Consider the following 13,266-nt stretch of genomic DNA (forward strand, 5'->3'; position numbering starts at 1 on the left):
GGAACTTGGTTTCTGGGTCGTACCCATAAACCCAGGTCTCATCGCCAGTGATCACTGTGTTGAAAAAGTTGGGATCGCTGTTCACAGTCTCCAGCATGTCCTGTGCGATCTCCAAACGGAGTTGCTTCTGCTCGATCGTTAGTAGCTTTGGCACGAACTTCGCTGAGATTCTCCTTAAGCCGAAATCCTCAGTCACAATGGAATGAACGGATCCAATGCTGACGCCCGTCTCTTCTGCAAGTTCTCTGATCGTGATTCGACGATCCTGCATCAGCAGGGTCCTCACTTGGTCAATGACGATCTCATTTTGGGATGTTGAGGGCCTACCATAACATGCTTCACTTTCCACTGATGTTCGACCATCTTTGAAGCGGTTGTACCACTCTTTTATCTGTGTGGTGACCATTGCTTCGTTCCCGAAGGCCTGTTGAATCTTGCAGATCGTTTCCACTTGGGAATCGCCAAGCTTTACATAAAATTTGATGCAGTAGCATTGTTCAAGTTTTTCTGCCATTTTGTCAAAAACGAAAATCCGGCGGCGCTCACTTACACTTCCTCACTCATCGGCGGTCTGTCGGCGACTGACAGTTTCTGCAGGCGGGAAAATATTCACGCATACAGATTAGGATCACCTACATACGTGCACCAAACCACGCCTCCCTAGCTTCATTTGTTTACGCACGAAAAATTAAGGTTGGATACCTTTTGAACACACCTCATATATATATATATATATATATATATATATATATATATATATATATATATATATATATATATATATATATATATATATATTGTTGCGCATTCGTGCCCGCCGGCGTGCGGACGGCCACGTAACTCGGATCGCGGCATGTCGCCCACCGGACGGACATTTCAGTCGTGACCCTCCGGGAACTATTGCCCGGAGCCAGTCACGGGTGGGCCTTTCGACCTCACCACAATCGTGCCAATCAGCCACCCACGTAGGATAGGGTTGTTCGCCAAACTCGACCAACCTAAGTACCCACGTGGATGGTAAACCCGGCGATTGTACCTCGCCGCAGGTCGACTCCGGACACGAGCCGCTTGGGCGGCCCGTTCTGTACTATCGGGATAACCGAGCGGTGTTATCGACGACCTCGACGGTTCAGATTATTTACCGGGCGTTTTGCACCCACTACGAACCCTTTACGTGAAGCAGGATGGAGAGTCAATTAAAACGAAAGAGACGAAGCGAAACGGGCACAGTTCACACAATGCACATTTATTTCCCGGCACACGGAAAGCATGTATATACAGCCATACAGTCAGAATGCACATATAGCAACCAAAACAATAAAAGCAACAACGACGCAGAGTTAATACCGACTACGCGCACACACTGCAACACTTATACAGTTTTACTTCACAGACGGCGCCAACACACATTTACACAAAAGAAAAGGAAAGAAGCCACCCTCATAGACAAGGAGGCAGACAGGCCCGTAGGCCAAATGTGCGCGGGACCTAGATGAGCGGCCAGGTCCGCGAGACCGGGGGGGGGGTCCTACCCGCGTCCTCGTGACGCGTTGGCGGGCGAGCCACAAATGTGGCCGCGCGGCTGTGCCCCGACTCCGTGCTCCTTGGCGGGTTTTGTTGGCACCACGTGTGGGGGGGTGGTAACGGGGCCCCCTTTTGCACTATCAGCACGGGGGAAAGGGAGATTGTTGATGCCCTGGGGGAGGGGAGTGGCTGGCTGGCTTGGGTCCCGCGACGAGACAAGCGATCCCACACCGCAACCTCGTCGCCAACCGCCGTCCTTCTTGCCTTGGACCCGAGCTCCCTTGCCTGCGATTCCACCGCGCGCACTCGCCTCTACTTCACCAACGCAACGCAACGCGTCCCCAGCAGCCACTTCTCGACGACCCTCTCCAGACAACTCCAGAACTCAACTCTTCCTGCAACTCTTCTCAGTTCCACACTCTCCTCACCCGACCGACTCGACTTTTGCCACTATTTTCACCCGACCGACTCGACTTTTGCCACTCTTTTCACCTGACCAACTCCACTTTTGCCACTCTTTTCACCTGACCGACTCGACTTTGCCTTGCGCTCGCCTTTTTATAGGTGGGCAGGAGCAGCCAATATGCAAATTTTAGGATCAGAACGCAATGGGAGGCGGGGCCTCGCCGCCCCCCCCCCCGGTCAGCCATTGGTCAGGCAAAAATGGGCGTGAACCTCTCCTGATCCTAAAATTTGCATATACGGACTTTACATACACACGCTTGGAGGCGGGGAAAAGCCGCCCCGCGCTCGCTATTTGGACGGAGGAGAAGTGGGCATGTAGCGTTTTTGATCCGAATTTTCCCCTCGGAAAGGCTGCCATTTGCGCTCGCGGCTCGGGCCCGTTCGGCGTTTGGTGCCGAGCGCACCCGAGACAGCCCGACGTTCAGTGTTCACAGGTGGTGCAGGAATGGCCGTAGAAGGAGAGAGGTGAAGGTGGTGGAGGGTTTTCGGTGTTGGTTTGATGGTTATGGTGCCGTTTGGGAATGGCGGTGATGCGATGATGTGGGAGTGTAGATGGTGGCGGTGGCGTGGTTGTTGTGTGATGGCGGTTGAGACGTGGTTGGCTCAAAATAAACATAGAACAGAAAAAATAGCTAACTCAAAGCGTCGCAACCCGGATGAATCACATAAGTTCCCTCTATACAACGGGTTTGGGCTAACTACACATGTACCTATGAAGATATCTCACCTGCGGGCCCGTTATGGTGTAATGCGAATTTCCACAGCCGTAACTATATATATATATATATATATATATATATATATATATATATATATATATATATATATATATATATATATATATATATATATATATATATATATATATATATATATATATATATATATATATATATATATATATACATGCCTGGTGTTGGCGCAGTGGTTAGGGCAGCGGCTTTGGATCCAAAAGGTCCTAAGTTCAAGCCCCGTTGAGCCACTGAATTAATACACCAGGGGGTTGACTCAGCCTGTCATCCTTCCGAGGTCGGTGAAATGAGTACCAGTGTACCGGGCCGGTGTATACCCCGGTTAAAAATAGGTGTACCAGATCCCTGTGTCGCAAGAGGTGACCAGGGTTGTGTCAGGAAGGGCATCCGGTGTAAAAAATGTGCCAAATCACTATGCAGATCATATGGATGATCCGCTGTGGCGACCCCTAACGGGAGCAGCCGAAAGAAGAAGAGAGATATATATATATATATATATATATATATATATATATATATATATATATATATATATGTATATATATACATATACGTATATCTTTTATTAAGGAATCTCCATCATTTTTATTATTTAGTATTATTATTATTTCACTTCTTTATATGAGGTCCATTCATGAGCAGCTGTTTTTGCTTTTTAATTGACAGCCCTGGCAGTTCTTGTGTTTTAATTACTTCCTTGAAGTCCTTGTGTGAAAGTAAAACAATTGTCTGGTATGTTGTGGAAAAGGAACTGATTTCAGAATAAAAATAGATTTAAATATTTGTTCCATATAAATCTATTTTTTCTTGATGAAGTTTTTACCAAGCAATTAAGAAAGAGGTATTTTATCAATGTTTGGAGTTCGCTACCACCCCAAAGACATTCCCTTTTTAAATAGTGAACAACGGCTTGAATAGTAAATACTGGGAACCTTTACTTCCTCCAATCTACTCATTACACCCCCTCCCACCCTCCCCACTCCATCCCCACCCCTTTCTCAGCCCTTTACCACAAACTTGAGTTATTTCTATCACATCTACTTCCTGGTTACATGTAATCCACAGCTTTTTGTTTGGCAGCATTCAAAAGTACAATTGTGTTTAAGGTTCATCTCACCTTTTCTGTTTATTTTTTTAGGGCTCCATTCAAATACCAAATTGTTTTAATGCAATTGCCTTGTTGTTAGAGTGTCTGCTTGGAATCTGGGAGGTTATCGGTTTCATTCTAACCCTTGCCGAGTCCTACCAAAGATTTCAAAAATGTGCATGCTACCCTGTGGATTGGTCTCCCATGTGGGTGAGGGGGTGGGAGGGAGCGGAGGAGATTTCTCCTCAATTTCCTCGCTGACTGTGAAGGGAGGAGTGACGTCACAAGATGGCGTCACAAGTACCAAAGTTGTTCCAGGAGGTTGTCACTTCCCCCAAGGTCACCACTGGCTGTGCTTGTCAGAAGTCGAGTCCTGTGTTGTGTGACAGATCTTTCATGAGCCTTTGATCCTCTAAAAAAAAAAAAGAAGATATAATAAAATATATGTAGCTAGCTTTTATAAAACATTGTGCAAATGTCCTTAAACACATTGCTTTGAATGCCCCTCCTCCCATTCCCCCAGCCCTTTGAATCCCGAATCACCCATTCTTTTAATTTCTCGTTTTAAGTGGGAAAGCAATGGAGAAAAAGAAATATTTTACTGAGCACATGTAAGTCCTCAACCAGAGCAGCATGGTGACATTTCACAAGTCAGGGTGGCTAGTCTTTTTATTCCTCCGCTGACGAAGTCGCTGGAGGCATGATGTTTTCGGGTTGTCCGTCCATACATACGTACGTCCATGCTAATTTTCTTTGTTTTCTCTGCAACTGCTTATCCAATTGAGACAAAATTTTCACCATAGGTGCAACTCCTCGTGTAGAATGGTTTAATGATAATAATTATGAAATCATAGGTGGTCATGTGGTGTGGCAGCCATGTTGAAAAATAGGAAAAACTTTGGACCTCTGTATCTCCAAAACCACTCATGGAAAAAATTGAAACTTGGCACATGTCAAGTACTACCCATGGTAAAGAAGTGTGATTTTTTTTTGATGATGTCAAAGGTTGTTTTGATGATGTCACAGGTTGCCTTGTTTTGACCATACTTGTATACGTCGAATGCTTTATCGGATCAGTATGAAAATTTTTGAGGGTCATCTCGGGCTAAATTGTATGGGGGAAAATATGATGACATCATTTGTCACATGGTTCGGCAGCCATATTTTTTTAACATAAAAGCCTTCAATAATAATGTCGGCAGAGGCATATCTCTCGACGTCGCAACATCGAAAAGTGCTGTTCTAGTATTTTGATGCTCTCGGGTCATAAAAGTGTTGTACCGGATAACTAAAGCAACACCAGAAAGCTCAAATGTTCCGCAGGCCTAATCTGAGCTCAAAGCAAACCATCATGAATGGGGTGTAACACTGCCTACACTCAATGTCCACTTTGTGCCACAGATGAACGTGACAAGGTGCAGAAGAAAACGTTTACCAAATGGATCAACAAGCACCTGATGAAGGTAAATGTGATACTGTGGGCGTAGAGTCATAATTAGCAGGTTGCGGTGGTAATGTTTTGTTTGATTACAAATATCGAGAATGCAGCAAACATTTCAAAAACAAACTTCTCCCTCCCACCTTGCATTTTCACCAACATTTATGACTTCTTCTTTGCTTTTTTTTCGAGTCATCTGGCAACTTAGGATGTTTATGAGAACTCGTCCTAACCCACTGTGATACAAGCATGTTTGCAAATGGGAAATACTGTATATGCCTCTTGTTATAATAAGTGCATTAAGTTTGGTTGTGATTTAAATGAAGACGTCCTATTTATTTGCCATTCTGAAATCCATCCCACCTTTTTAAAAGAGCAGGCCTTTTTGGTAAAATCCAAGTTCATGCCAGGCCCAGTTCAAAAATACCTTGCTTCCTCCTTTTCAGTGTTACTCATTCATGTTTTTCTTTTGTCCGTTTCATGAGCCATCCTCAAGTCAAGGAAAAGAAGGATTGGTTAAAATCTAATTGCGAACACATTGCTTTGTGGACAGGAAAACGACACGTATCTAACCAACACCAGGCATGTTTTCAGTTTGTATCAGAAGGCTATTACAGCAAATGGGGGCAATGACGGTATTTGTGATGACAATGGAAAACTGCTGATTATTATTGTCCTGCTGTATATGTAGATGTAAAATAACCCCCCTCCCCCACCAAAACACCCTCTCCAAAAATATATATTTTTCATAAAAATTCTGCAAAATACTGAAAATGTTGTGTATTAACTAATCAATCACTACCTACTGTGAATGGCATTGGTGTGGATGAGGGGAATCCAACAGCACGGTGCAGAGGAAGCACTTTAGAGGTGTATAATATGGGTTCGATTCCTGACCTTCTATACACTGTTGGATTGGTGCTTCGCAGATGTGACGTTGCATCACATAGTGTGCCATCTTTCAGAGGATCGTTAATTAACTCAGAATTTTGTCAGGCGGATCGATGTTAAAGATCCCACAGTGTGTTGATAAGAGTCAGTGAGTTATCACTGACACTCTTAACAAATTACAACTTCCTGTCATAATATGCTGGTGTTGGCTTAATGGTTTGGGTGGTGGGCTTTGGATCCTAGGGTCCTGAGTTCAAATCCCACTCAGCTGTTGAGTTTATACCAGGTGGGGTTAACTCGGCCTGACATCCTTCCGAGGTCGACAAAATGAGTGCCAGCATGCTGGTATACTGTGTCGGAGTGGCGACCCATCCAGGATTGTGTCCAATAGCCAAGGAGACTGCTTAAGCAGCACCAACACTCTGCACAGAGTATGGTCCCAATCTCCTCCTCTCCTCCTCCTGTTGTCATCAACTTCAATCACATGCAAGTCCTAGCAAGCTGGTTAAATAACGACTTGGGATAAGTTTGCATGCCTATCAGCTGCTGGAGTCCAAACCCTCTAGAAGTGTTTCTCAAGGTGGGGCGTGGAAATATTTTGGTGCGGCATGAGGATTCAGAATTAATGAATCAATATATGATCTCTTTCATAGCTTTGCTATGAGTTCCCTTCTTGGTTGACTCAGCCATTTCTGGTGCATTTATCTGAAGTACCAGAGCAATATCTAGAGGAGTTATGCGAGTTGCAACAAGATGAGTCTGTGAAAACTCTTTTCAAGATCAAAGAAACCATGATGTGGTTGTCTGAGGAGAGCGAAAATAAATACCCAAACTCGACTACTTTGGCAAGGGAAGTGTTGATAAATTTTCCATCATCTTATTTAGTCGAATGTGGATTTAGTGTTGTTACCGATTTGCTGCAAGCTAAGAGAAATTGACTGGAAATCACGAAACGTGGCGATTTAAGGCTGAAACTGACAAAATTGGTTCCTCGAATCAAACAAATCTACAGCCAGCATCAAGGGCAGGGCTCCCATTGAAGTGAGTAGCAATTGAATAAAATTTGCAATAAAGTTTTAATAAAGCCTTTTGAATACATATGTAGTATATTGTAGTGTCTCCAATCATGGTGGAGCGTACGATTTTTTTTGAAAATCAAAGTGGGGCGTGGGACAAAAAAGGTTGAGAAACACTGCTCTGGAAGGTAGGATTAATAATTGGGTCAATTAATGTAGTAGGAGTTGGTCGGAGACTATATGGCATTGCACTTCCTATGAACTGTCCTGCCAACCCATCACACACCCTCGAGCTGTCTCGTCTGGGTTTGATTCCTGACCTGACTATAAACTGTCACCCTGGTGTTTCACAGGCCAGGCTTTCCATCAGTAAGAGCACCACCCCCCATGGGTGGACATTGAACGAGAGACCCATCTGCTAGTATTTGTTGCTGGTGATCATATAAGTGTATTTTACAAAAGATGGTGCATTTTATAAAACGTAGGCAATTGTTGCAACCTGCGCAGTGTGATTCTTGCCATGAGACCTCTAAGGCAACATGGAACCTGCCTTTGGGCAGGACCAATGCAGGGATAAATATGCAGGTAATTAATGGTAAGAGTGCCTGTTGTCATGAATTAATTGGAAATAGTACATTCAATTTGGGACATTATTATAAAGGCTGAAATATTTGAATGTGTTTGTTGGGGCCCGTTGATGTATATATTTATTTATTTACATGGACCTCTTCACACTCTTGTGATGCTGTTCAAACTGCTGAAAGCAAAACAAAGAAACAGTGTTGCTTTCTATTTATATTTGTCATATCACTGATATTTACATCAATGAACTCAGAGAGGCATTTACATGATTTAATACAGCTATCCATGTGGAATACTGTGATTTATTTATTTTAATGTATTGAGTAGTGTCTGTTGTTCAAATTGCTTTCTTGTCTCGTTCTATTTAAGCTTTTTAATTCACCACTTATGGACCTGGTCACCCAGTAAGGAACCTGGCAACAGATGTGCCAGGAATGTGCTCCAGGCCTTGACTTGCTTTTTATTTCATCGTATTGTGCAGTTGTTTTTTATGACATCATATATTTCTTCTAACATATCCCAGTAGTAGCAACTGGCTGCCAACTTGGACATGAAAGAGGAACCAAATGGCATCCTTACCGCAGGAAATAAATCTAAGCCAATAATATAATTGGACAAAAGTACTTCACAAAAAGACGTTTGTTGGCATGGAGATTGAAGCTACTTTCGATCGGCCTCTCTAGAGTTACGTCCCTTTGCACAGCATGCTGTGCAAGGCTGTGCCTGCCAAGTGCAGCTGCCACCGAATTCCGCATGCTGATAAGAATGGAATTTTGCGAGGTCTGCCAAATTTGGACTCGAAGCAACTTCTTCTATTTGCCCCCACTGAACAATTCACTCACCTGTGACCATCTCTGTTTTCACTAAACAGCCGGCTTATTGTTTTCTCAGTGTTACTTACATCTTGCAGTTGCCTGTCAGATTAGCATGCCTGTCACGGGGCGACATTCTTCCAACATGTTGCTGAAATAAGTGCTCAGATTCCGTACTTGTTACCTCCGCCAAAGGTGGACGGAAGTTATGTTTTCACCCCTGTCTGTCTGTTTGTCTGTTTGTTTGTCTCTGAGCAGAATATCTTAAAACATTTTGTATGGATTTCGCCGAAATTTGGTGGACTGGTTAGGTGTGTGACGAGGACTAATTAATTATATTTTGTTGGAGATCTGAATATTGATCTTGATAATTGAATTTTGTAAGTGATTCTTCACCATTGAGAGATGGGGCCAAAAATTATATATACAACGATATTGCAAAATGTTGTGGATGATTTATGACAAAACTCGGTGGATGAGTTGAGTTGGTGACAAGAACAAGCTCATTTGATTTTGGTTCAGGTCCAGATCCAGATCCATCCAGTCTATCAGTGGAATACAAAATGTAAACTGTTCAGCTTGACGGAGGTTTGCGCTCTACTCTGTGTCGTTCTAGTCTTGAGTATGCAACACATTAAGGCTATCAAAATCAGATATTTATGATTACTAACATAATAATGATAATTTGAATAACAATACATAGTTTATTTTATTTTTACTGGTTTTTTTTTTTGGAGTAATTTATTCTTTCTTGTAATATTTTGGTATTTTTTGTAAACCAAATTAGTGCAAACCAAATTAGTATGAATTGTCACTACTTATTTTAATTCTTCCAAGAATGTTTCACAAGTGAATTATGTCATATTGTATGCTGATGTATTGACTAATTTGCACATTTCCATGTGATGTATATATTGTTGCAGCTGTCGGGTTCGTCTGAATCCTGACTAATCATGTCAAAGCAGTCCCGATGGCCAACTGATTTACAGTTTTGAGGTGGATCACATGCCTGTTTGCCATGATGCCACACTTCAATGAAACCACCACCAAGCCTGGTGTTGGCTTAGTAGTTAGGGTGGCGGCTTGGGATCCTGGGGTCCTGGGGTCCTCAGTTCAAGCCCCGTTGGCCGCTGAATTAAAATACACCAGGAGGTTGACTCAGCCTGTCATCCTTCCGAGGTCGGCAAAATGAGTACCAGTGTACTGGTAAGGAGGACACTGCATCAGTGGCATAGCCTCATCCCAACCAATGATGCAACCAGCAGCCACAGGCTGCACTCGATAGAGATAGAATGAAACCACCGACCAATTGATGTCATGTTGATCGGTGCCATGGGCCCGTTACTCTATTGGTGACTGAGCTAAATCGCCGGGCGCAGACATGGTCTCGTCCTGGGTGTGAATCACCCAAACATTATCTGTCCTTTAACAGATGTGTACAACTCACTAATAGCGATAAGAGATACTTGAATGTACCCAGAGACCAAGTGAGGTTAAAGTTATTGGCACGTGGAGCGGGGATACGAAAGGAAGCAATGCTGGACAATAATCCCTCCCCAAACCTGCATGTGCCCTTGACTTTATGAACAATTGGGAACCTTATGTACCTAATCCTTAAGGCTTCATGCATTTCTCAGTAATTAGACATACTTGTGCGTGCCCGTAGGTGCGTGCCCGTAGGTGCGTGCCAGTATGTCCAGCTTCGTTCCTTCGCTCTCGTAAACGACGACTGGATTGGGGCATTGTTTCAATTAGATCAGACCAACCGTATCATAAATGGCTATAACTTGGGAAACACCTGGGAAATATACTCAGGTCCCCAGCGTCAATTGTGACATCATATCAAACGAAGAAGAATAATAATTGAGACGCCCCCTCTCTCTCGCCCCCCCTCTCTCGCCCCCCTTTCTCTCCCCCCCTCTTGCCCCCCTCTCTCTCCCCCTCTCTTGTCCCCCTCTCTCTCCCCCTAGTCTCGCCCCTCCTCTCTCCCCCTCCTCTCTCGCCCCTCTCTTGCTCCCACTCTCACCCCCTCTCCCATCCCCCTCTCGCGCCTCTCCTCTCTCCCCCTCTCTTGAGTTGTGATGCCCGCTCTCTCTCACCCCCCTCTCTCCCTCCCCTCTCTCACCCCCCCTCTCTCGCCTACAGACACAGACATTAATATCTTTGCCTCCATCCCCTTGGAATCTCCTCTGTTATCATAACACAGGTGAATCGTTTATTCAACACCTGAACCCCATATTCACAGAGGCAGGTTCACACTTCCACTGGGATCTCATCAGGTCCCACTGCTTTCCCATCATCATTCCTCTTTAGCCGGCTGTCTTGTCTAATGGCACTTTTCTGTATAAATGAAAGATTCCAGGAGTAATCTTTAAAACCCCGTGTTTAATCTTCCTTGTGCGTCCTTTAAATTGTTGTGATCCCTGTTTACCGTTAGCATGTGATGAGGAATATAGAGTTAGTTTAGTTTAATTTAAAATGAAATAAACATTAATTGTGACATCATTTGTGATGTCATAGCACCGTGTCTTGTCATTGGTTTGGTAAATAAATGGCCGTAACCTGGGAACCACTTGTCCGATTAATATCAACCCTTGAAAAGGCACATCCGCGGGTCCCCAGCAATATACCTGGCAAGTTTCAATCAGATCGGACTGGTGGTCATCGAGAAACGGCGGTCGCATACAGACACACAGACATTAATATCAAACCTTGAAAAGGCATATACTCAGGTCCCCAGCGTCGATTGTGACGTCTTACCAAACAAAGAAGAAGAAGAATTGTGACGTCAATCGTGCAAAAATAAATAAAGAAATAAATAAACATTAATTGTGATGTCATAGCGCCGTGTCTTGTCATTGGTTGACAGATAAATGGCCGTAACTTGGGAACCGCTCGTCCGATTGATATCAAACCTCGAAAAAGGCACATCCGCGGGTGCCCGGCAATATTCCTGGCAAGTTTCAATCAGATTGGACCGGCAGTCGTCGAGAAACGGCGGTCGCATACATACAGACAGACAGACACACACACAGAGATTGCTGGAATTATAGATAGATATAAATGGACAAGGCTGAAAATAACACAAGCTACGTCCGTCAGGATTTCCAAGTAGCGACACAGCTTCTATGAGAGCATTCTCAGACTGTGACTGGAACAAGCGTGAATGGGTCGAGTGGGCGTGGCTTGCTTTGGTGGGGTGTGACTGACAACTGTGCTGCATAGCTCGTTCTGTGGAGGAACGCCGACAATGAACTTGCACAGGCTCCGTGATAAAGCTCCCCTCGCAACTCACTTGCCGCACGCATAGCCGGACATGCCTAATACACGTACTGTACCTTGGCCCCCACCACATTTTGAGACTCTCTTAGTCCCTCTCTGCTCAGCTGCCAATGGTTCATCACCTGGTCAGTGGGCAGGGCTGACCCTCCCCTGACCTATCACCCAACATTTTTGGCATGCTTCTCTGTCATGGCAGCTTTCCCACCTAAAATTGTGCCGACAGCCTGTCAGATGTTTTAAAGACACATTTATGACAGATTACGAAGGTAAAAACAACAAAAAAGGTGATGAAGGGAAAGCGGTTATTAGCACACACTGGAGAAGGGTGACGGCATATTTTTATACATAAAACTACGCAGATTCTCTATCATAATTAAATGACCTCATACTTGTTCTCACGCATGTAATATGGGAAACAACCATCACTATACTCTTCAAAGTTACCCTGTAGAGCGCGTTCCCACAACACTGCCCCCACCTTCCTTCTTCAGGCTCTCCGGAGTCTGCATCCAGAAAGGGAAGCAACGTCAGCTCTGTCTCCACTTACCTACCATACAGTACAACTTCCCACCCTAGTCTAATCCCGGATGCAAGAATTCAAAACAAAACGGAGTCCATCTGTTGTCTAATGCATCATTCCACTAATCCTACGCATTTGCTCACTATAAAACATAACTTATAAGTACTATATTTTTTGGTGTATAAATCAAGTTAGATAATTTTCCTATTATTCTTTCCTTCATTTATAGTTAGGTTGATTTGGAGTATAAGATGAAGCTAGATCAACTATGGCAGTTCGCAAAACTGTAAGTCAGTCAGAATAATAGAGTTGTTAATTTTCCTTGGCAGTGTCACAATGTATCGCTGCCTTCAGTACTTCCAGGGTTATGAATATGAATGAGATGTTTCGCTCATATTATTTTAACTACTTTGTGGGATGACCTTTTGGATAAATAAGGAATGTAAATCATTTTTCAACATGTTTGTTATCACATCGAAGTACAGTGTTTAATACTGCAAAGGACTGTCAGCACCCTGTGACACAGCAGTGGCCTATATGGCCTCTTAACAACTGTTGAGTCTTCTGGCCTCCATGGTCCACAAAAATTGCACAGGGCCCATGTGGCCTCTCCCCAATTGGGAGTCTTCTGGGCCCATGTGGCCAAATGCCAAAAAATGAGACAAGGCCCATGTGGCCTTTCAGAAGTCTTCGACCTTTTTGGCCCACTACAATGGCATATCAGGTGGCTTCACAACCTTTATGGCACAAATGGTGGCAAACTGGCTGGTGGCATTGTTGGCTGGTTGCATGGCTGGCAGGTGACATGGCTGGACAGGTGAGTGAGTTGGCCGATGGAATAAGCAGGCAACTGGTCGAGGCAGCAGCTGTTTCTGGTAGTGGCAGGTGTGTGCGGTG

The 13,266-nt window shown here is 44.1% G+C and overlaps 1 protein-coding gene across 1 annotated transcript in view; it reads left to right on the plus strand.

The window, feature by feature from the left end:
- The window catches only part of LOC147017282 (uncharacterized), a 350,244-nt gene that overhangs the window by 98,041 nt on the left and 238,937 nt on the right, over positions 1-13,266 (plus strand). Inside the window, exon 5 of the mRNA XM_085847971.1 lies at positions 5,230-5,291. Coding sequence (XP_085704097.1) covers positions 5,230-5,291 — 62 coding nt within the window. The remainder of the gene's footprint in view (positions 1-5,229; positions 5,292-13,266) is intronic.

This window comes from Eptatretus burgeri, chromosome 11 (assembly GCF_056783735.1).
Source record: "Eptatretus burgeri isolate ZD-2024b chromosome 11, Ebu_testis_v1, whole genome shotgun sequence".
Taxonomy (NCBI): Eukaryota; Metazoa; Chordata; class Myxini; order Myxiniformes; family Myxinidae; genus Eptatretus; species Eptatretus burgeri.